This window comes from Protobothrops mucrosquamatus, unplaced genomic scaffold (assembly GCF_001527695.2).
Source record: "Protobothrops mucrosquamatus isolate PMUCROS unplaced genomic scaffold, P.Mucros_1.0 scaffold49, whole genome shotgun sequence".
Lineage (NCBI taxonomy): Eukaryota > Metazoa > Chordata > Lepidosauria > Squamata > Viperidae > Protobothrops > Protobothrops mucrosquamatus.
Genome location: NW_015386431.1, coordinates 310935 through 336813, shown reverse-complemented (window position 1 = coordinate 336813; position 25879 = coordinate 310935). Strand labels below are relative to the sequence as shown.

The following is a 25879-nucleotide window of genomic DNA, read 5'->3' as shown; positions in this document are numbered from 1 at the left end:
TGTAATTCTATCATTAATATAATTGTAAACTATAGTTAACTTGCTTTTATTTTTCCTGGATTTATTCCTGTCTAAGATTCTGCTATAGGTTGCAGCATTTTGTAAGTTACCCCAAGGGCTTTTAAAAACCATATTGATAGAATTATCAGATAAATATTTTCTCTAGTGTTAAATGTAATTTTGGTTTTATGTTGCATATTATTGCTCTTTCAAACACTTTCTCAAATTCAAGAAAACGTGTTTTTTATAAAAAAAAACTATAAATACAGATATGGCTATAATAATTCTAGTTATACACAATAAAAGGTCATTCAAAACCAAATAACTTTAATCCAAAGGGGAGGGGGAAATATTGACAAAGCTTCACAATGACTTTGCTGTTGCTCTTTTTTTTATTGCAAATTTCCTGCAAGTTAATCCTTTTTTCAGATCAACCAAGTGTTGCTCCATTGGGAGTTGACTGGCAAAAATTGACCGATTATCACTCAAGTCTGATATTGTGGGCAGAGAGAGTATGAGCAACTGGTTCAACGTCACTCAGCTGATCTAAGGCAGGATTAGAATTTACAGGCTTCTGGTTTCTAGCCTAGTTTCTTAACCACTAAGTCCAAACTGGCCCTCTTTTGCATTGCAATATTTTACTTTTTTTTTTTTGCATCCAATTCTGAATAAAACCATTTTTTTCCTTCTAGGTTTCTTGCAGTTACGCAGTTTTCACCTACACATGCCAGAAAAGCCTTTCCTTGCTTTGATGAGCCTATCTACAAGGCCACATTTAAAATCAGCATCAAACATCAAGCAACTTATTTATCTTTGTCCAATATGCCAGTGGAAACTTCTGTTTCTGAAGAAGATGGATGGGTTACGGATCATTTTTCACAGACTCCACTCATGTCCACATATTACTTAGCTTGGGCTGTTTGCAATTTTACATACCGTGAGACTACCACAAACAATGGTGTTGTAGTAAGTATTGCTTAGTCTACATAATTTCATTGGGAAACATTTTGGGAATGAACAGATAAAACTGTTTAGTTATTCAGCAATGTCTCTTTGGCTAATGACCATTTCTTTTAATTTATAAACATCCAATTAGCACCTTATACTGATAGCCTGGAATATTTGCTTAATCTTTAAGAGTCAATAAAGAAAATATAGGATTGGGCTGTTGAATCAGCTTTAAGGACTTGTTGCAGCTTTTAATATAGATTATTGTATTTATTTGTATTTATTTAATTTATAACCTGTGGCAATCTGGCAGTTCTCAGCAGCTAGCATCTTCTACAAAAATTAGTGAAAGGAACTGTTCTTATTAAGAGCTTAGGTGCATCCTTCTTTGCTTACTTTATTTATTTTCAAAATTTGTATGCCATCTTTCAAAAGCAGGTTTTCTCATGGATGTTTAGTTAGTAATGAAGGGGTTTCTCCCTTTTTTTCAAGTACAGTGGTACCTTGGTACTCGTCATTAATTGGTTCTGGAAAGTGTGATGAACAGCAAAAATGCTAAGTATCAAACAATTTTTCCCCATAAGGAATAATGTGATGAGTCAACAAGTTTTAGCTTGTGCGTCGAGTACCAAACAACTAACAAGTACCGGGACAAAATTTTTGCATCAAATTCGATGAGTTTCAAAGCAGTTGAGTACCAAGGTATCACTGTAAATAGTGATTTTAAATATATTTCTGATAGTGCTTGAATTATACATTGCTAGAGTTTGGAATTCAAATATCAGCCTACTTAAGGCTGATATTTTTTCTTAAGATCAACAGTGGAACTAACTACAAATTATGTAAAGCAATCTGGAGTCATCAAATGCTTTGTGGTCTTCTAATTAAGCCATTCTATTTTCTAAATAAAGGGCTTTAATATTTGAAGCTGATTGTGAAAAAGAAGCATCAACATAGTTGTCTCAAGAAGATATTAGCTATTGCTAGAATTGACCACCTAAATTTATTTTCTGTTCCAATTATTACCTTCAAAAGTTCTACTATTAACATAATTAGCATTTCTATCCCAGGGATGAGATGTTTAATAATTTTGTCACCAAATCTTTCTGTGTCCATTCTATTATGTCTATAGAAATATGCTTAGTAAAGAATACAAGATTCCTGATTGTATTTTCAGCCATATTTTTACATCATTGATGAGTAGGTTTTATAATGCATGTTAGCAGCATATACATGTTTGTGGGGAAGTATTTCATTTACATTTATATTGTACCTCATCCATTTAACTTTTTCATCATAGCTTTCACTTGGTATTCCAGTTGAAGGAGATATTCACTTGTGGTTTATACTAATTGGCAGAAAGCTATATACTTGATGTATTAATGAAAGTCTACTGATGTCAGTTTTCTTTTGTGTAAAAATATCATATACGTAACTATGTAATAAACCAAAATATATACAGGCAGTCCTGCCAGCTAAATAGATGATTTAAAACAAAACTTCCTGCCAATTCACATACCTTTTGAAAGTCAAATGGGAAAAATGTTCTTTTGTTTAGTCCAAATAATTTGTGGTAGTAATAAAATTACAAATTAAAGACTAAATCAGAGGGTTTTTTCATCTGTTTACATTTTTACAGGAAATGTAAAATATTCTGTGTACAGACAATTATGTGCATTATACAGCTGTTTGTCTGTACACAATCTTAAAAGATGATGCAGTAAAAGTGCTACACTCAATTTGCCAGCAAATTTGGAAAACTCAACAATGGCCACAGGATTGGAAAAGGTCAGTTTACATTCCAATTCCAAAGAAAGGCAATGCCAAAGAATGTTCAAAGTATCGCACCATTGCACTCATTTCACATGCAAGTAAAGCTATGCTTAAAATCCTACAAACTAGACTCCAGCAGTATGTGGATCGAGAACTTCCAGAAGTACAGGCAGGATTTTGAAGAGGCAGAGGAACTAGTGATCAAATTGCCAACATACGCTGGATCATGGAGAAAGCTAGGGAGTTCCAGAAAAACATCTACTTCTGCTTGATTGACTATGCTAAAGCCTTTGATTGTGTGGATTACAACAAATTGTGGCAAGTTCTTAAAGAGATGGGAGTACCAGACCATCTTATTTGTCTCTTGAGAAACCTATATGCGGGTCAAGAAGCAACAGTGAGTGAGAACTGGACACGGAACCACTGATTGGTTCAAAATTCGGAAAGGAGTCTGGCAAGGCTGTATTCTGTCACCCTGTCTATTTAACTTATATGCAGAGCACATCATGAGAAAGGCAGGGCTAGATAAAAAAAGGTGGAATTAAGATTGCCGGGAGAAATATCGACAACCTAAGACATGCAGATGATATCACTCTAATGGCAGAAAGTGAAGAGGAACTAAAGAGCCTCTTGATGCGAGTGAAGAAGGAGAGTGCAAAAGTTGGCTTGAAACTCAACATTAAGAAAACCAAGATCATGGCATCTGGCCCTCTGAACTCCTGGCAAATAGATGGGGAAGAAATGGAAGTAGTGACAGACTTTATCTTCCTGGGCTCCAAGATCACCGCAGATGGGGACTGCAGCCAAGAAATTAAAAGATGCTTGCTCCTGGGGAGGAAAGCTATGGCAAATCTAGACAACATACTAAAAAGCAGAGACATCACCCTGCCAACAAAAGTACGTATAGTCAGGGCCATGGTTTTCCCAGTTGCAATGTATGGCTGTGAAAGTTGGACCATAAGAAAGGCTGAGCGCCAAAGAATTGAGGCCTTTGAACTATGGTGCTGGAGAAGACTCCTGTGAGTCCCCTGGACTGCAAGGCGATCAAACCGGTCAGTCCTAGAGGAGATCAACCCTGACTGCTCTTTAGAAGGCCAGATCCTGAAGTTGAAACTGAAGTACTTTGGCCACATAATGAGAAAGAAGGACTCGCTGGAGAAGAGCCTAATGCTGGGAAAGATTGAGGGCAATAGAAGAAGGGGACAACAGAGAATGAGGTGGCTGGATGGAGTCACTGAAGCAGTAGGCGTGAGCTTAAATGGACTCCAGAAGATGGTAGAAGACAGGAAGGCCTGGAGGAACGTTGTCCATGGGGTCGCGATGGGTCAGACATGACTTCGCAACTAACAACAACAATACAGCTGTTTTCATGTGATCTGTACTGAATCAAAGCACTTATTTAGTTCATGCACTGAGAACAGCATATTTCACTGATTTTTCCCATCTATCCAATGGACATTAATTCATGTGCTCCATTCCCAAATCTTCCCAACATCATCCTTTACCTTCTCCCTCAGTTGCCACCACTAGTCTTATAGCACAACATATTACACTGGCTGACCTGTCCACCACTTACTCATTCTAGCACCTTCCCTCCCGCATGGGTACAAGGGAGTGTTGGCTACATTCCACAGTATGCTCTCCATTTATTTCAGAGATCAAGAAAACTCAAAGGGCTTGGTCTGTGTTCCACATGTCAAGTGTAGATAGGCTGAGGAATATACTGTGCTGGGATATCTGGAAGGCAGCTGACGGGAAGTAGGGAAGAGGAGGCACTGCAAAGGTGTGGAGTAGTGGTTGGCCATTGGAGTAAGCCTCAGTGGAAGCTATTAAGGGGAAGAGGGGATAGTGGGGCAATGCACATCAGCCTTCCATCACTTGATCCATTCAGATTTGATTTTACCTAAACTCCACAACAGTCAAACAATTAAAATTGTTTGGCAGAACTTCTGATATTGTATTCTAGTTTCAAAACAAAACAGATTTTCTGTTTCCTGTATACTCTTAATTTTTATATTGGTTATGTCACATCTCATCTAAGGAGTTCAAGTTTGCATATGCAATGGTTCATATACCATATATTTACAGCAAACAGGTTAAATTAGATTGGGAGTGTATGACTGACCTGGACAGAGATTTCAACTGTAATATCACATGCTCTTGGGAAAAATACCCATTTATTTTTATGCAATGGCATACACACTGTCTTGTCCTGTGATTTTGGTAGTGTAAATTCTACTTCAAAGCAAGTTGGAAGGACTTCTGCAGATAGAATGCATAACATTTATTTCATTTTGTTCAGTGGGATCTGCTAGCAACAATGTTTCAATTTCAGGTTTAATGTGTTTGTTTGACTAAAGATCAGCCCACTGACAGTTATCTTAAAATCAACTGATTGCAAAAGTATAATATGTATTTCCCCTCTCTTCACAGCAAATATTGTGAAAGTAGAAATTGTTTCCCTGACATAATTCTCAGAAAGGTATACTGCAGTTTTTGAATTATATTACTTAGCTTTCATTTGAAGTTCCCTAAAACCAAATCACAATTTTGTTTACTGTTTTTCGTTTGAAACATTTTGATACATGACTTCAGAGCTGTATAATTTACTGACTTTCTTCATTGCATTGACTTGAAGAATGAATTATCAGTTGAGAGTATATTTAGTGGTTATTAATCTCATTTGGTGACCTTATTTTACCTGATCTCTTTCTTCAAAAGATATGTGGATAATTGCATTTCATACAGGTATTTCTGGCTCCTAGAGATCTTTCAAATGAGAGAAAAGAATACTTTTCTTCAAAAATTGAGCATGCAGCTTGATTGGACTGTGCTTTCCCTGAATCAGAATAATACATAGTGATTTGCACCTGAATAAATCTCAAATCCATTAAGTAAGGAGCAATGATACACTAGCATAATGCTATAGATTAACAGCATTTATTTTAATGGTCTTTCACTCAGAGAAGTTGCTATAATACCATATGCAACTATTCTGTGTACTGGCAGCATAGAGATGCTACAGTTTTCACTGTAAGTGCACATATTCATCAAGCAGGAAGGAAGGAGGAATATTATTGTTTAAGAGGAGATATACCATTTGGTGATGCTTCAATTGGAACCTGTAATTTTATTTATTTGTCAAATTTGTATCGATGGTTATCTCACAAGAAAGTGACTCTGGGCTCTATTACATACTTGATAAAAATAATAATAAATATATAACATTTTAATTATATCAAGTATAAAAACCATAAAAACAGGAGAAGATGATAGCCACAGTAAAGGAGCCATCACCAGAATTCCCTGATCCCCTAGGAAGTCTGGGCCTGAAGGCATAGTGATTTTTTGAGGGGGCTGTGGAATGTAATAGAGTTTAATATCACTTCTGGTAAGAGAAGATTCCATAAGGCGGGCACCATGGCAGAGAAGACCTGCCTTCTGGAACTCACAGTTTAATTCAGATCTGGTAAAACAGCAAATCTGTGGAACAGGCCTTCCATCCATGGAAGACGGCCCCACAGATGAACTTCATGAACATGTCATGAAGAGATTTAAACATATAAAAGCAGCATCTTGATTTGGACCCAGAACCAAATTGGCAACCAATGTAGCCCACAGAGCAGAGATGTAACATGCCATACTAGGATGGCAAATAACTGCCTGCGGTGCTCAATTATACACAGCTGAAGCTTCTGGATACATTTCAAAAGATTACAGAAATCTGATCAGGAGTTTACCATGGAATGAATGACAGTGGGTAATCCCCTCCCATCTACACAACTGACACACAATACAGAGCTGTGCAAAGGCCCTCCAAGAAACAACTACTACCTACTCTTTGAGCAGGAGTCATGAGTCCAGGAGAACTCCCCAGTTCTGTCTGGGATTTGCCACCCCATTCAGCACCAAAGATGGCATAGTGCTAGAATTGGAAAGTCCCCAAATCCAAAGCCACTTGCCAGGGTTCAACTGAAACCTGTTGTTCCTCCACCAGGCCATCACAATCTTTAGGGACTGACAATGTTCACAGCATTGTTTTATTCACCAGGGGCAGATATATATGATTGGCTATCATCAAGTACTAGAGAGATTTAAACTCATTACTTTATGGTTATATGTAGAGTGTGCAGAGAAGACTTATAAGATTTTGTTTAGCATTTAAAAAAGACAAGTTACATTGTGGAATTAACTTCTATAGTGAATTCCTTGAATGGAATGGTTACTCTGTATATCATAATAGTTCTATATTATCTCCTGTATCAGAAACAGTATGCCTGTTGGTATTATTTTACGGGACCATCAGTGGGAAAGGTTAATGTTCTGCTTGTAGCCTTATCCTAGGTATCTGTTTGGTTACTATGGAGACAACATGCTGGCTTGAATGGTCCATGATGTGCTGCAACATGGGTGCTACCTTCTTCCCAAGAAAGCTTACATGCTGACAATGCAAAAGTGCAAAATTAATATTTGCAAGGTGAACTACCCAGATATACAGAACTGGTCTTTGCTGATATACATCAGTTAAAGAATCTTATTTGAAAAGTAAGACTTGATGGAAGAGCTGCTCAGTTTTTCTATTTGCTTCTTACATCCCTTGCCTTATATTTTTTTCTGTCTTGTCTTTCTTTCAGGTTATGAAAATGGCATACAATCCTGAAAGATAGGTTGGATAGCTTGAGAATATATTTTGGCCAAAATTTATCAGTAAGCTTTGGCAGCTAATAGTAGATTTGAGTCTTAATTTTAAGATCTTAACCATTGCACATACATATTGTTGCATTAGCTATTCCATAGTATATACACACACACACACACACACACACACACACACACACACACACATGTGCGCACACACACACACACTGTTAGTGTATTAGAACTGCAGGAATTCTTAGGCTGATACTTTTAGAGTTGTAGATCAACCATCTTTGTGTATTTTCCACAGAATTGACTTACTTGTCCTAATGTTTTCTGTAATGAGGGAAGAAGAATCTTTTCAAAGTGTGTCATCTTATATTGACTTTGCCATACTATTGAGGGGTAGACTGGGCAATCATTGTAATAAGCTATTCTTTGAAAAATAGATTCAGCCTTTGAAACCACTGTTCAACTCCTAGATTGAAAAGTAAAAATCTACATGGAAGATAAAATTCTAATGTAATCTAAAATAATAAAAAGCCTTTAGGCTATGGCACAGTCTAAGTTTATTTTTGACTAAAATATTATGGTAGCTTTGGGGAATGAACCTTATTTTCCTTGGCTTTTCAATGGTTTGCTTTGAATTCCAAGGGAATAATTGCAAGTGAACAGTTTATTTAACCTCTTTGTCATTCCTGGAGTATCTATTTTGCTTCCAGTTCATTTGTTATTCAGATTTACTGAACAATTGTCACTATGTATTTTGGAGCTGAATATAGATATTCTGCACTTCAGCTCTGTATTGTATAATACTGTGTGCCAATAAAACATATATTTATGCAGTACTAGTTTTTAGCTTCTGTAGATATTTTTGCCGATTTAAAAAATAACTGTCTTTAGCAGTGTGAACACTATTATATATATTGATATAATAAATTAATTTGAAATGCAAATGAACATTGTACTATTCGTGCAGAAAAAATAGCTAGGAGGGACAGTGGTGTGAATCACTTTTCCCCTGATACTTTAAAAACTCTATATCACTCCATATTATCTTATTTGCTTATCTTCACAGTCTGTATTTATTTTGATTACCCTTTAATAACCTTACCTTGTACTGACATTGATGCACACAGACCTGCTGTCCCAGACTTATGTTGTTTATCTCAACCTTATTGCTGTAATGAACAGATGTATAACTCTTCAAAAGGGAGGATGAATTGCTAGATGCCACAAAAAGGCGTTTCCCCTGGAATGTTCTTTGCAGGGATCTCCAGGTACTAAATTATAGATCATCCCCTCTCACTTATGAAAAAAAAAAAATAAGCCAACAGAGGCCAGGATGGTAAGGAAGTTTAACAAAGACTTAAATGAGAAGGTGTTATATTCTAGCTAGCATGATAAAGGGTCTCTTTCAGAGTTCCTGTCTTCAGAAAGAATGTTTAGTATACCTTCTCTTGTAATTTATATCACTTCAGTGCACTTTTGGGCTCTTTTTTATTGTGTTTATTGCTTGATCATTAAAACAACCTAATGGTACTCAACTAGCTATTGGACAGTAGAATAAACATTTACTATGAGTTAAGCAGGCCTACATGTAACTAGTTCATTGTGGGTATGATCTATTCTGCAGAATTTCATTACTGCCTTCCTTTAGATGTATTAAGAATTCTAGACACTGGTGACATCATTCTGGTACTTAAAAGGATTCTGAAATCATTAAAAAAAATCATCAACTAGTTTTGAATTTTGATATAAAGCTATCTTTTCTGTCAAAGCCTTAAGTCATAAAGAATACCCTGAGGAATAAAAATGTTGTTTTTTTTATAAATTAGTGATTATATTAGCAAGTACCATTGTTTTTAAAATGTATCTTTGTTTCAGTACTCTAGGAATATAGTAGCAAAAAATAATTGTGACTAAGACCTGGAATAAAATTCATTGTGCTGGGTTTTGGTCTCTGTAAAACAAAATGGACTTTTTTGGAACAAAAATATATATATAAATTTGATCAATAAATATAAAATAACTACATCTTAGACATTTTAACTGCTTGCTTGCTTAAAGCAATTAAAATCTTTGATCATGTTATTTGTCTGAAGCTAAATTAGCCCCAAAGTGGTTGTGTCTGTTTAATTCAATTCTGCAGAGTGGAAAAAATATCATTGTTTATGAACTAAGAGTAACATGTTTTTGAAATTCCAATTAAGATGATGAAGACTTTAAAAAGATTCAATGAAGTGAGTTATCATGTAACACATAAGCATCTAAATTCCCTGGTATATTTTACAAATTACAAGTTACATATTAATGTGTAGAACAATTTTAATGGAGAGAGGTGTCTGAAATGGGCAGAAAACAGTGGCATATTTTAATCTATGGCTTTTGGGGATTGCATTTCATTTCTTATGTTTTCATCCAGTAGAATTCCAGATGTCTATGTATCTACAAGCTTGTATCTTGAACATGAATATGAGGGGATATGATTTCAAACTAATGAGGAAAATGTTCAGGACACTCTCTGATTGATGCCTTACTGCTTTAAATACATAATTCTTAAATGTGCTTTTTAAAATAAATGAATGTTGAAAATAGTTGCATTTTAATATGATTTTGCAAGTGATAAGCACCTTGCTCTTTGACATCTTGAGTAGATTTCAATGGTTGAAGACCAGAAGAATAGCATTAAAAAGAATTATTAATTTTTAATTTGATAAAATCTTTTTTCTTTAAATTTGCTATACTATCTTACTGATTTTGAATTATTTTACCTGACTCTACATGAAACATAACATTGTTCTTACTACTCAAGATCAAATAACTTTTTCATACTGTTTTTAGTAAGCAAAAGACTGTGTGTATAACGATAAGTTCAATTTTGCAAATGAATCTGCAGAAAATGGAGTATGCTAAAACCCATGAATTGCAAGCATATAGTCAGCAATTATTGATCAGTAATTTGAATTTGCAAGCTGAAGGCAATAGGAAAATACTGTCCATGTATAGTGCTTACTCCCCAAAAAATAAAATAAAAATTCCTCAGTCAGCAGTTGTAGTCACATTATTTAAATGCATAAATGTAATATAAATTCTCTGCATCTCTATGAATTGAATGACATTTAATGGAAATGTTAGGTGCCATATATAAACCATTGCCTATAAATTGTTTTAAATAGAAAGTTTGGTAAATGCATAGAAATGGTAGCTGAAACTTCAATCTACTGCATAATTTTACATATATTAATCATGTGACTGATGCAGGTAGTCCTCAACTTACAACTGTAATTGAGATCAGAAATCCAGGTATAAATTATTACATTTATAAGTTGAGTCACCCATTTGATCAGAGGTAATTTTTTTCTGACCTTTTTTGTGATGGTTATTAATGCAACAATCATTAAATGAACCCATTCATTTGAATAGGCATTTTTTGCTGGAAACTAGCAAAAACCATCACATATCGCAGTCACATGACTGTGGAAAGTGGTGACAGGTTGTGAAGGTGATCTGCCTGCCATGCAGCCATCCTAACTTGAAACAGTTATAAATTGACTGGATGTAGGTTGGGGATATCTGTAATCACAATGACTTGCATGCTACTGATAATTTGAATGCAATATTCACAATGTTTCTTTTAAATTAATATTGTTTTCAATATTTCCAATTCTGCAATAGTGGGATAACATCAGGAAGGAAGAATTATTTTCAGGGAATGGTTGCCTGTGGAACTGACTGTGGACTTATTCCAGAAAGTTGGAACTGGAGAGTTAGCAAGTTGCTATAACAAGGTGGTTGAGGAGAGGCAAGATTAGCTACCAGAAAAGTAATTGCTAAAATGATGAAAGAAGAGAGGGCCTTCATGGAAGGAAAAGAAAAACTGCATGAAAGCAGGAAAACACTGAACAACCAATCCTGGAGATAAAGTCTTGAAGTAAGATGTGCAGTTCTAAATAATTAATTTTTCATTGGCAACAAATAATTTGGAACCCATAGAAAGACATCGCTTTGTCTTGCTCATGTAAATACTTCCACAAGGGATTATGTTATTCTCAGACAGATTTTACTTTATATAATACTTGTTTTTAGTCAGGGAAAAACCCCCAGTATGTTTGCATGCTTGAAATATCCTGCAACTTGGTGGTTGAATCTTGAAATATCTTTTCCATTAGCAGAGTCTTCTGGGGAATGTTTTTGTGTGTGTATGTTTTAAAATATCTGTGAACTTTATATATGCACTTACATTATTGAGCTGCAAGGAATTAGAAAAAAATCCTTGGGTATTCATCTCTGGCTTTTCCTAGAATTAGTTGGGTGAATTACAACATGTAATTTGTCAGAATGTCATTTTCAAAATGTTCTGATATAATCTTTTAAAATAAGTTCATGGAAGGTAATTTCTTAATCATAAAGTTTAAAATAATGTTTTGTCTACTTTCATCTGTGATTCTGATCCTTCTGTATAATGATTAGTACCTAATATGCATTTTATGAAAAAAATGCTTTGAAGTCTGAAGCTTGATTTTTTTTTGTAATCTTTGAACCCAGTAATGGATGCTAGTGACTTGTTTCCTAAAAATCTCTATTTACTGGATCAGAATGCCCTTGGGAATAATTTACAAGCATAAGGCTAAAAGTACTTTCTGTAAAGGAAATACAAAGTTAAATGAAAACATTTGGAAGAATCTTATCCCAGGTTCATAGAAAGGTGAGCTTATTCCTGTACTGGAGTGAATACCTACCATCAGGCCAATGTTCTCTTATATGCATGTATTGTCATGGCAGGCAATCTTATACTTGCTGGCAATACTTTGAATAACAGATATAGTATATATCAGAAGAAGGTTGATGTGGACATTTTATTTATTCATTGTAGGCCAGATTTTAAGGGTTGGGTGAATGTTAACACTGCTTTTACAAAGGTAGGATAAATACATTATCTATAATTTTGTTCACAGTCCTTGTAAAAGGTGAACAGTGACTTTGGCAGTTATTACACTTTTAATAATATTACTGCAGCTTTTAAGTTAAACTTACTAATCTGCTTCTTAAATACTGAGAATCAAAAATAAAAGCTATCAAGAACAAAGAAAATAACTGAAAATGAAATGACACATTCCCTTAAAGAGATGGGTTTCATTTGATAAATAATAGCCAATTCCTTTTGCGCCTGTTGACAAGGTATTCAACAAGATGGCTGAAGGTAGTTGGAGAGAAGGCTTGTAGGCCCTCTTAATGAGAAACAAGTGACTGGGAGCACAGTTGAGAAGTGATAATTTGACTGTCACTAAATCTGGGACTGTGCCTACATCAAAGAAAACCAGTAAAACCAGTGTATCTGTAAATGAATGTCCAACACTTTAATGTTAATTTAAGCCTGTTCTTTTACTGCTCTGCCCCCCCCCCATCATCTTCTACAGCCAACTATTTTTTAAAAAAATTGGGCCAGAATAGGCAGGGTTGAAATTAAATGGGATACAATGACTAAAGTAGTCATTATTTGCAGTGCTTCATTAAAAGAACATTCGAAGCTTTAATTGTATTTACATGTACATAGAAATAAAGCCTCCACTGTTTGATGTAGTTTATAGACTCACAGAAGCTGCATTTTCACATGAGGAAGCCAGCCATCCCTGTCATATAAAGATACTGAGAATAAAAAATGTTTGTCCCAAAGGTGCTTTTTCAGGAGGCAACTGGACTTTCTTGTTTTTCTTTAAGACATTTCGCTTCCCATTCAAGAAGCTTCTTCAGCTCTGACTGGATGGTGGGGAATGGAAGAGTTTATATTCCTTGCAGACAGCTGGGCATTTGCATTCTTTTAGAGAGTCGTTGAGGCCATTTGGAGGTTTATTTGTGTCCTCAGGGTCACTTGAGTAGTGCAAATGTGTGTGGAGCCTTCTTGGCTGCAGGATGTTTTCTGCCCTGTGTGCCTTCACTGTTGAAGACAGCCACAGACCGTTGGGGGATGAGTCTGTGTTGTCTGCATCTCAAACTGGAGTGCAAATGGTTCCTGTAGCCTGAATTAAAATCCAAACACTGTAAGGAATTAGCTTATTTTGTCCTCAGGACCAGAAACTAGGTCTGCTTCGGAAACTGTGCCAGGAAAAACTGGTGAAAATATTCAGAAAAAACAAAAACAAAAATATGATCTTCCTGAAGGTGTGTGAGTGTGCGCACGCACGCATGCCTTTTCCGAATGGTATTCCTGTAAGCTATAGGAATGGGTGTATCTCTGACAGCATGGGCAGGTATTTGGGTTAGAAGCCAAAAAATAAAAATACTTTTTATTTCCCAGGTACATTATGCAGAATTGTACATTTGTGCCTAATTGCTTGGAGAGGCTCAGATCTGCAGAATACAATAATCTTTTTTTGTCATTAAGAACATTTAAGGTAGCATAAAGTTGCTATCATGTTGAGGCTATTTTTAGCACAAGTTCTCCAGTTTTTCTACATAGCATACAAATGCAGCAGAATGTAATGATCATGAACACCTGAAATTTTATTTTGATCTCTCAGTAAATACCATCAGAAACTCAGTAAATAATACATGTTGAGCACTAGGCCAGGAAAAATGAACCTTTTCAGTTCCCAGTCTCATTTTGCAGTATTTATTATGATATTTCACAGGATCGCCATTTATGTATGACACATTTTCAGAGTTGCCTTTGACGTTGATTATGGTGATGGACAGATCTGAACATATATTAACTGAGGCCACTTTCTGCTGCTAGTTTTATCTGGTTATGCTAGGCAAATGCCATTTAAATCGATTACTCTGGGTATGTTTTTTTAAACTTTGATGCTTTGACTTTTGTATATTTATTCATTAGATTTATACTTTCTCTCCAGGACCTTCCATTTTACCCCATAACAACTGTGGAGCATCACTGCAATATTCTTCTGTGCAACAAAGTAAAAGTTTACTACTGGAATAAAAAAAATTCTAAAAATGTATGTTGGTCCCTTTTTGATCCATAATTAATACTTTGGAATGTTTCTTTCTTTGTCGAGAGTAATAAACATGACACCAACAGTATTTAAACAGCTTATTATTTTGGCATACACTATTCATTAGACAAGCATGTATTTTTTTAACTTAATTTTAAAATAAACGATTTTCCTGCGTAAGATTTCCTCTACTGTTTGGCAATGATTAAACTATTGGCTCTTTTCATTTCTTTTATAAACTCTAATATTGCTTCCTAGTTTTGTGTAATTCTTTAAGAATACTGAAATTAACAGTTCAGAAATTGATTAATTGGAGAGCATACTGTACTTTTTTTGTTAAATTCCTTAATATTTTTTATTTTATTTATTTTATCACATTTATTATGGCACAGATAAATAACTAAAAACAGTTTAAAAGACATACATTAAGAATTAGTTTCTGATGAGTTTTTATCTAATATCATCACCATTAAATAGTAAAATTTACCATTGAACAATATACGTAGCTGCGGGTTGAACTGTTGGATACTTTAGCTTGCTTCTCTTCCTGTAAATATTCATCACCACACTAGATTATATCAGTAAATAGAGGAATGGAATTTGTTGGCTGTTAATATGTGGCAGCTTGTCCTACCAGACTTTATTGTTATATTTCTTTTCACAATTGCTTTTTTGGTGAGGTGTTGCTTCTTCTTTGATTCTAGTGTTGATTCCTACATTATCTGAGTATTGGTTAATAAGTGAGTAATGTTGACCCATTTTACCTGGTACAATAAGCCAATAATCATGCTGAGCCGAAGAAAGTGGGGTTAGACATTTTATTTCTGCACAGCATTAAAGAGAGGAATGCTTAAGACCCAAGTCCAAGTCACACTCTTTTATATCATAAATCCACATAATTTCCTGATTTTTCATCACTTGTGCAGATTAGAACCCATAATAAGAACCCATAATAAGCATGAGGGGTGCATTTAATTAGCTCATCTCTCTACCTTTGGGTGTTTTTTTTTAATATCCTAATGATAAACTTTTTACCTCTGGGTCTTTGCTAGGACATTCTTGACCACAGCTAAGTTAAATGTCATGTTACCTTTCCTTGTTCTAGTAATGGTCACTCCCCTTAGCTCTTTGTTAACAGATGCCAGAGCAGATGCTAACTGACTGCTAATTTCAGCAAAAGCACAAATAGAATGATTAAGATGGAGTAGATTTCATTGAAGCTAATTCATGGCTCACTTGCAAAAGCCCCTAATGGTTTCCTAATAAATTAATAGGTAAGATCCTCAGGCCCTCATGTTCATGGATCTGTTCTCTCAGTTTTTGACTTGTTTGCCACATATAGTGATTTTCATAGCCCTTATATGCTATATTGTAGATCACTCTTGTTTTATCTATTTTAGGTATTGGATTTGCTAAGGATGCTTAGAATAGATTTTGTAGATTTTAATATATGATAGCTATACCTTTTTCATGGAATAGAATAGAATAATAACTTTATTACGGTCATGGACCAGCAATAGACGTACATTTTATAATATATTAAAAAATAGTACTGATATTAATAGTAAATAATAACATCCTTGTTAAGAAAATACATGTTCTCAGAATGTTAGGGTCACTCCCTAGTTTACGTGAGTGAAAAACCGCTAAGTAGTGAGTAAATATAATGTTCCAAAAATTATTAGAGATATCTCCAAAAAATTGGCACAAGTTGACGGCTATAAATCTGTTATGTCCTGAGCCTGCTGAAGCATTCAGCAGGATCAGAAATGTTGCAAAGGGTCCTGGGCAGACCAAAAGCTGCCAGAAACCAGACTGGATGTCTCCAATCTTGCGCGCATGCGTAAGGCGGGAGAGAAGCCTCTGCAATCATTGGTTGACGTTGTCCGGGGCTAGGACACTATAAAAGGCCTGCGTGCCATTTTGCTGTTGTTGGTTGTGGATGAGAACAATAAAGAAGGCTTGTTGTTACACGAGGCGTCTCCTCTTAATGCCTCCAACCCGCAAACATAACAGTGGCGACGAAGGTGGGGTCGCTGTAAGCCACATTTAACAACGAAGAAGAGAGGACTTACCAAGAAGTCCTGGGAAGTTCGGCGTCCAGCACAGCGACTCTGCCTGCCAGTACAGCATTGCTGGAGGTGAGCTCGGCCAAGGGACCCCTTCTCCAGATAACAGGCTTGCAGTGAAGGAATTAACGAGGGTTACAGAAGATGTCTAAGATTGGCCGCTTGTCAGAGTTTGAGATTGCATACCCGGAGCGCTGGAATTCGTACGTGGCATGGGTGGAAAACTATTTCAGGGTCAATCAGATAAGGGAAGATGGCCTTAAAGCGGCTACCCTGCTGTGTGTCTGTGGACAGGAAATGTTTGACATAGCAGAGAATCTGGTGGCCCCGGCACTTTTGGAGTCAGTGACTTATGCAGATTTGAAGAAGATGCTGAAATAACATTTCCAACCCAAACTTTCTGTGATTGCTTGGTGACACGCATTCGAGCAGAGGGACCAGAGGCCTGGTGAGTCTGCTGTGGACTTTATTGCTGCCTTAAGGCAAGCAGCGAGGCCTTGTGAATTCAAGGACCTGGAAGAGAGGCTGTGGGATTGTTTCGTTTGTGGCCTAAGGAGTCATGAGCTGCAGCAGAAGATCTTCGCCAAGGAAGATGTTTCATTCCAAGATGCCTTGAGAGAGGTTGCAGCTGAAGAAGCAGCGGGCGGCACTGTGAAGGCTTTGCAGCTCACCAGAAACCCTCTAGCCACCGTGACTGTCCATCAAGAGGTTGCTCGAGAAGATCCAGAGCAAGATCCTGAAGAGGAGGTGGACAGGCTGCACCAGCCAGCAGAGAGAAGACCGAGGGAGCGTCCAGACAAGGCCCCAGCATCTCAGTGTTTCGGGTGCGGAGGATGTCACAAGCGAGCTGACTGCAGGTTCCGCTCCGCCATTTGCCGGGTATGTGGCAGGCAAGGCCACATTGTCTCTGTTTGTTTGGGTCGCCAGAAGGTTCAACCTCGGGAAGAATTGCTTCAGAAAGGTACCAGGGTCCCCAGCCAACACAGGGTGGGTTTCTGTGCGTCGCACAGGAGCATTTTGAGGACAGGGACACACAAGCCCCTTAAGAAAAAGGTTTGCATTGACGTGAAGCTGCAAGGGGTTCCCTTGTCAATGGAGTTGGACACAGGGTCCGCTCTATCGATAATTTCACATGACACATGATAGTAGTGCATTTTAATTTCTCCCAGAAGGTGTTCCTGGATATTGAACTGAAGGCCTGCTTAAAATCCAGAAAGGCCACGAAAAGAGAGGATTTTTTTTATATGTGTATTTTTGTACTAGATAGTGAAGTACCAAGATATGATCCACCGTTGATCTTCCTTCTCTAAAACCGGCTTGTTCATCTTTGATTATCCCCCCCAAAGTTAGCCAATCCTGAAGTTTATAGTTTAGGTGTTTGGCATATAGTTTACTAATAACACTCAGAAGACTAATGGGTCTATAATTGCCTGGGTCATTTCTACTACCTTTTTTATAGATTGGTATGATGATTGCTAATCCCCAATCTCTTGGCATATGACCCGTTCTATCTATAAATGTAAACAGAGATGCTAAAAGTGGAGCCTACCAACTGGGATTATTTTTTATTATTTCTGGCAGGACATTGTCAGCACCAGGTGCCTTATTAGCCTTGAGGGCTCCAATCAACCGGGATATCTCGCCTGGTGTAACAGGAGGCCAGTAAGGGGTTTGGTCCAAACTAATTTGGCTCTCCTTAGTTACATAATCGGGGTCTGCATATAGCTTTCTAAAATATTCTTCCCAGGCATGAATCGGTACCTGATTAGTTGGAGGTAGGGGAGGGGCAGTTCCCCAATCCTCTAGTGATGTACCAAAAAAGGGATGATTTTTTTTGTCCTGATTGATGCAATTAGTCTATGCCAAAACTCCTTCAGAGCCGCCCTTTTCTTTTCTTTTAGAAGAGTCTTATATTGTGCCTTCAACTGCTTTAAGCAGTGAATGTAATCCTCAGAAGGGGCATTTTTCTGGCTTTTGGGGGTGAGCTAGTATTCTGTTAGTGAGAACTGATTTCAAATTTCAAATTAAAGTTTCAAACCCCTCTAAGTATAATCCCTCAAACTTATTCCTTAGTAGAGATGTATGTAGTTCTTTGGTTTCTGGAGCTAACATCCATTTAGTAACTTCCTTTGCATTTTTCTCAGTCCATTTAATTTTATCTGGGTATTTTGGTTCTCTAACCTGGGTAGATAGGTTGAGCCAGCCCTTAGCAGTTTCTGGTGTAATGTAAAAGTAAGGATTAGTGGATTGTGATCGCTTTCCAGTCGCGAGTCTACCTCCATCTTCTGCAAGAACTTCAGGAGGTCATATGATATTATCCAATAATCAACTGTGGATTTTCTTCCTGCTTCCCTATACGTATAGTCTGCTGGGTAGTCATCCCATGTGGAACCGTTAAGGATACAAAGGTCCAAGCGTACAGTCATCTGTCTTACACACAGACCTGCCCGATTTGCCTTGGTGTCTTTAAATTGTCTGGAATGCAGGGGTTCTCCTGGTACATTCTCATCATAATGGATCTTAAATTGATTAAATAATGCTTGATTGTTTGGGCCCATCCTAGTGTTTAAGTCCCCCCCAATAATTATTGTTGCTGTGAGGTATTTGTCTAAGCAACCCAGGATAAAATCTTCTATACCATCCCAGATCTTGTTGATCATATTATTCTTGTTGAGTGGAGGAATGTAGATATTAAAAAGCAAAATCTCCACCTGTTTAAATAAGAGTAAGGTGTAGTCACAACCCATGGCTGAAGAGGTAGCAGCGATACACATTTAAAATGCAAAGATGTATTCACTAATGTCACAATGCCCCCTTTAGCAATCCCACTCACCTTACTTGGGGCTGCTGGGATAAAGTTACCCCAATAACCATGTAACTGTATCTCTGTAGAGGCCCAGGTTTCCTGTAAAAAGAGAATGTCAAATTGTGATATATAGTCAAAAAAATGTTAGTCTTTTGATGGCACAGTCCACCCCGCTATATTCCAGGTTATAATGGAGAGGGGATCATCTTTTGCAACTCATCAGGGGATTTGATTTATACAAAGGGAAGTTGTAGGGTTGTTGCGATGGCACGAAATTGGCTTTCTCTAAAAGGAGGGGAGCCCCATCAAAATTCTGTGTAGACTCCTGGGGAAATTGTTTGAGGTAAGAGGATTTAGCACCAACTAAATTACTTTATTACTGAGCAATTCCATCTAAGGATGCTTAGAATAGATTTTGTAGATTTTAATATATGATAGATATACCTTTTTCATGGGTTATTTACCTGTTGGTTGTTTGAATAGGCCCAGAATTCCAAACAAACAAACAAACAAAACACACATCAATATAACATGTTTCAATGCAATAGATATCCTTACAATATCATCAGAAAGTGATATCTATGCATGTAAGAATGGCACAACCTAAACATACTCTCCCATTCACTGATGATGTTACTTATCTGGAAGTGAAACATCTACAGGAAGAGAGAAGCTCAGAGGACATAAAGAACTCAACAATTGTCAAATTTATTAATATGGAAATTTCATTGTCTTGTGCAGCTTTTCTTCACAAGCAACTTTACAACTAAATAAATCTGAGAAAACAAATGTTATACTTTGAAAAAAACATTTCTTTTTCTTGTTTAATTCAGATCTATATTTTTAAGCAAAATTAATTCAGTCAATTTAGTATTCTGCCTTTAGATGGATATAAATACAAATACAGTCGTCTTAGTGCATTGTTCATCTGTTGAAGAAATATCAGTGGCTGTTCTATGTTACACTGTAAAATGTATGTTATAGTGGCTGTTATAATTATTTGTCGGCCACTATAAACAAAAGTGGGTAGAAACTGTGTCTTGGAAAAATATTATTTATCTAAGAGAAATTGTTCAGAATATTATAAACAACTTTCACTCAAAGTAAAACTGAATTTTCATATAAGTGCTACTGGTATTTGTCTAGTTTCTTGTCATGCTCAATAAGTATACAATAGATTTATTTTTAAATATGTGCACATGTTCATTTTCCCCTCTTAATTGTATTTGTGATCTTAAGGTTTCTTGCTAACCTGGCCCTATAGTCATCAAAAATTGTTAATTTTCTTTAGTACTAATTGAATAAAGACATATTTTAGAAATAAGGGCATAAGGTATTCTATTCAAGATGTGTTGATAATTCCTAACAGTGATAGACTAAGCTTTTTGTGACTATCATGTAAACTCTGATGGGCAAGAATCAATTAACCAGAAGATTAGTCTGTAGATCATATATGTCTATTCAACTTAGATTAAAACAGATTTAGGAAAGGATTTAGATATGATTTGGAGGGTTGCTGTTGTGTAAATAGTTAGGAATATGCTTTATGAGCTGCATTGATGGCAGTTTTCCTGGCTCTAACTTAGCAGAAGCTACCCATGTGGTTTTATGGAACATGGCTAGGTAAGAATTTTTATTGCACACTAGAATAAAACTACTTAAAGCACTTGACTGCTCTCTGTCAATGTAAGGGTGCAGTCCTTATACCCATTGCAGTTTAAATTCAGTGCTTCTTTGTTATGCCTATCCCACAGTAGGCATAACATCTTGCCTTGCATTTTTCAAGCTTGCCTTGCATTTTTCAAGCTTGATGCTAGATGGCATTCCTGCCCTGGGAAATTACACCTTCTAATGTATCTCCCACTGCTTTTTTTAATGCAAATTTTACCACAGTACTGTAACTCATGCTTTGATAGATTCCTGTATGGGGACAAGCAAGTTTATGATGTTTCTGAATGAAGCAATGACTAAACTCATGTCAATCTGTAATCAGACCATAATCAAAAACAAAGTCTCACAACAATATATCAATAGGATCAGGAACCAAATGGTAAATCAAGAACACAAAGTGGTGTTGAAGACTCACTCATTCAGAGTTAACAAAAACTAGTTAAAAGTATAATCCAAAACTTAATTTGATATTCCAAGAGTTCTGGAATAAGGGATCAAGATGTAAGACAACACAGTAGAAGCTAGCATAAAGAAACAGTGTAATCAGAAGCTTATATAATTAGTGCTTTATTACTGAGCAATTCCATCTTCCATTTTCAATTCCATTTTACCCTAAGAATATCAGCAGAATTTCTTTTTATAAAATACAGATTTACTACCATTAACCTTTAATAGCCACTTTTAAAAAAATTATTGCAGTTCATGTGGGATACATGGAGACTCCTGAAACATAGATTAGAAGCTGCAGCCACTTTTAGTTAAGCAGGAGAGAACATATTTACTTCTTACTTATCTCCGTTGGTCAGCAGCTTTGAAATGCTATTTCAATGTTTAAAATGGCCATTCTCTTCCACATATTTATTTCCAAAGTTTGTTAGAAGGAGATGCTTGCTTTTAATGCAGACTTTGAAGAAACTTCAAAAATCTTCTCAGGAGTCTCACTGTTATTATGCAACTTCCTCCTGTGGGATTATTGTCTGGCCACTGATAATTTGTCAGTACCTGAAGACTTGCCTGAAATACCTGAAGCAATATTTAAAAGTATTAAGTCCAGGAAAGAGGTAATATAAAGTGTTGGTCTATTGATTTTTTTATTTTGCCATGCAAATATTGTCTGTATATTTCTGTTGAGAAGGAGGATGAAAATAAACTGATGGAGTTTAGGGTTAGGAATTAAAACTGTAAAGAGCATTCTGCATAATAATCTAAAAACATGAAAGAACTGGGATGCTTTTTAAATGCATTGTTAGAAAATTAAACATGAATCAACTAATCTAGCAGTATGATAAAAATAAAAAGCAGAACACAATTGACAGTTCATAATTAAATAGATTCAATTTTTAGAAATAACAAATTAGAACAAATAGTGAAAGATTCAATAAATGCTTAATTTTTTTAATACTGTTCTATAAATTTTTGAATACAATGATGCTGACAAGAATTTCTGTTAATAACATTAGCATAACTTAATTCAAATGTTGGACTTTTTAATAAATTCCATTGTACATGTTATAAAAATATCTTACTCAATTGTGGCATTTTAATTGCTAATCATTGATTAATATTGATCTGTGATTTCTATGGAAAAAGCCTATATTACACTGAACATTTCTGGAATATAACTGGTTTTGCCTAGAAATATGCAGCACTTATTCTTTGAGCGAAATGAAACTTGGCTCAACTGGAATTTATGGCAGCTGGATTTAATTAACGGGAGCAGAAGATCTAAAAATAAACAGAAATCCATGTCTGGGGAAAAGCTTTGGCTGCAAATATTTTTAACTTGTGAGGCATTATGGAATAAAATACCAAAAAGGAAATATGACAAAATATATTCAGTTGAAAAGTCTACTTGAACCAACAATAATTTAGATAAAAAAAATAGAAGAACATGTTTGTATAAGTATGTTCTTAAATGATTTGACTAGATTAATATCAACTCTAAGAATTTCAGTAACTGTATTTCTGAGAAAGAGATTTATTGTTATTTTATAAGTATAAAGAAATGATGCAATAGTGTTGACCGTATTTAGTATTTTACTAAATACTAAAGACATTTAGTATTTTAGTGTTTTATATACAGTCTTGTTGATGGTGATCTTAGACATTGAAATAATAAATAATAACAATTCTCTTTGGAGGCTCCCAATTTATAGAATATTCTTTCCCCTGAAGTGAGTTAAAACATTAACATCCCTATTAATGTTCTGGGGAACCCATGGGACCAGTGAAATGGCTCAACAATAGCCTTATTAATGGGTCTTGTGATGGGGAGATTATATCAGGTCAGGTCATTGGAAGGTGAACTGCTGGGGAGAGGGAGAGGGACTTGAGGGTTGGTGCTGTCTCCGGATGGAAGTGTGATTGATTTGAATTCTGAAGAGTTCATATGCTGGTTGAAGATCAATGTGTCTGTTGATGGAATTACTTGTGGAGGGGCAGGCTTCGATGAACTCCCGAGCGTGGCGGGTGGTAGCGTGGCTGGTGATTTTAGTGTTACTCCAATTGAACTGGTGTTGTTTGGTGTCAGTGTGGGTAGCAATTAGGGATTTGGGATTGTGGCATTTGACTTCTAGCCGGTGTTCATGGATCCTGGTTTTTAACTGATGTGATGCTTGTCCCATCACATCAGATGATGTGGTTGCAATTGTTGCAGTTGATTTTGTAGATGGCATTGCTTCTTTCATCCTTCTGTGTCTTGTCTTTGGTTCTAGATAATTCCTGGCAGATGTGGCTATGCGTGTGTGGGCTATCTCTATTCCTAGGGGTTGGAGAATTCTGGCTGTCATTTCTAACACCCCTTTTGTGTATGGTAGGGTTCGTTTTTGCATGGTGGTCAGCTGTGTGGTGTGTGGTGGTTTGGGTGCTGTGTGTCAGAATATGAAGTTTTTGTGATAGTCATTATGGAGAAAGACGTCAAGCAGCCGTTTTTCTTCTGCTTTTCTTAATGCTGTGGTCTGAAGAGGGTCTGGACACAGCTTCTTTTGTATGCAATGGGGTGGTTGCTTGCAAAACTGAGGATCTGGTCTGTGTGCATAGGTTTACGGTAGATACAGGTTTCCAGTTCTCCATTGTCCAGTCTTCTTACATCAATGTCTAGGAATGGGAGTCTGTTGTTTGTTTCCTCTTCACGTGTAAATTTGATCCCAGGGAATATGTTGTTATATAACTGGTGTGTTTCTTCAATTTGGAGCATTTTATGATGACAAAGGTGTCATCGACATAATGTGTCCAGAATTTTGGTTGGATGGTTGGTAGAGCTATGGTTTTGAGTCATTGCATGACTGCTTTTGCTATGAGACCTGATATGGAAGATCCCATTGGGGTGCCTTGTACTTGCTTGTACATTTTCCCATTGAACTTTCATATACTAGTGGCTTCCCCTGTCAGTTTTGTGGAAGAGGTCTTGGTGGTCCCTTGATTAGGCTGTTGTTTACTGTTAGCTTGTTTGTCTGAGTTGGTAGTTCCTTGATTACGGCATTGTTTATTTCTTGATTGTTAGTCTAGTCTTAATCTTGGTGTTAATCTCTGCTCATCTGTTGATTGCTAATAAAGAGGTGCTTTGGTCTTTTTGTATTCTTTTTGGCTTTTTGATTGTCTCTTTTGAATGGTATGTTGCTGTTGTTTATCTCTATGTGCCTGTTCATGACTGGTTTGTCTCTGTGCCAGGCTTTCAGGAATTTTCTAAAGTTTTTGGACTTGGCTTGGTCTAGGATGCTCACACTTTCCCAGTTGAAACAATGGTTAAGTCTGTCCATGTATTGTGAAATTAAGGAGCTTTCATCATGTCTTCTGACTGCTAGTGGGGTTCAGGGATGTGCCCTATTAATATTTTGTTTATTTTTCTATATAGTGGCTATTACTGTCCTTACACTATCTTGTAGATGACTCCTGTTTTTTTTTTTTTTATTTCTGGGCTTGCTGGGTCTTTGGGTTTACCTAGAATGTTTTGGAGGGCTTTAGTTGGTTTGTGTGCTTCAGTGATGCTATGTGGTTTCTGAGATATTTTTTGATGTATGGTAGTGCTATCCTTTTCACAGCTTGTGTTTGTTGTGTTATATTGGGCTGATCAGACACTTTTTGATAAAGTTGTGTGGATATCCATTTTGTTGGAAAATGTTGTATAGATGGTCTGCATCCTTTTTCTGATGTTCAAGGTTGCTGCAGTATGTTTGTGCAGGTCTAAATATTGTTCCTACACAGCTTCTCTTGTGGGAAGTTGGGTTGTTACTTTACTAGTGGAGTACCTGGTTGGTGTGGATACTTTTATGATAGACTTGTGTTACTAATTTGCCATCACTTCCTCTGTTGATTCATTCATTCAGGATATCTAGAAAGGGTATGTTGTTGTTTTCTTTTTCTCTTGTTCATTTAATTCCTTTGAAGATGTTGTTGATAGTTTCATGTGTGCTCTCTAATAGGTCCCTTCTCTAGAGGGACTTCCAGAATCCTTTAGCCTCTGTCTTAAGGAAACTAGTTGATAAGACTACAAAGGAAAGACATCTATGAGGTGACTGAATAACTAAATGTCACTAGTGAATGAATAGGTAAGGGAGAAAAGTAATGGTTAAATTGGCTAAGTTTATAGGACAAATAAACTAAAAACTACCCAACCATGTTTTACTCATGTTTATTGTATGAATGCAGCCTGTGTGGTCAGTATGTAACTGCATGCATTATGAGCACTGGATTGCTTTTTTCAATCTTGTTTTCCAAATGTGCAGACTTCAATGTGTATAACAATCAGTAATGGCTATGCTTGCTGAGAATTTCTGAGGATTATTTATTTATTTATTTATTTATTTATTTATTTATTTATTAGATTTATATCCCGCCCTTCTCCTTGCGGACTCAGGGCGGCTAACAATTGGATAAAATACAGACATATTATACACCTATTAAAATTGATTAAAAAGAAATATTTAAACTCATCAGATTAAAAGTAATTAAAACCCCTTTAAAATCCCTTAGGCCAGTCCCGCAAGCTGGAACAACCACGTCTTGAGGGCGCGGCGGAAGGA

General features: G+C 36.3%; 1 protein-coding gene across 1 annotated transcript in view; it reads left to right on the top strand.

Moving 5' to 3' along the window:
- Positions 1 to 25879, top strand: part of TRHDE (thyrotropin releasing hormone degrading enzyme) — a 261694-nt gene that overhangs the window by 6401 nt on the left and 229414 nt on the right. The window contains exon 2 of the mRNA XM_015811780.1: positions 693 to 966. Coding sequence (XP_015667266.1) covers positions 693 to 966 — 274 coding nt within the window. The remainder of the gene's footprint in view (positions 1 to 692; positions 967 to 25879) is intronic.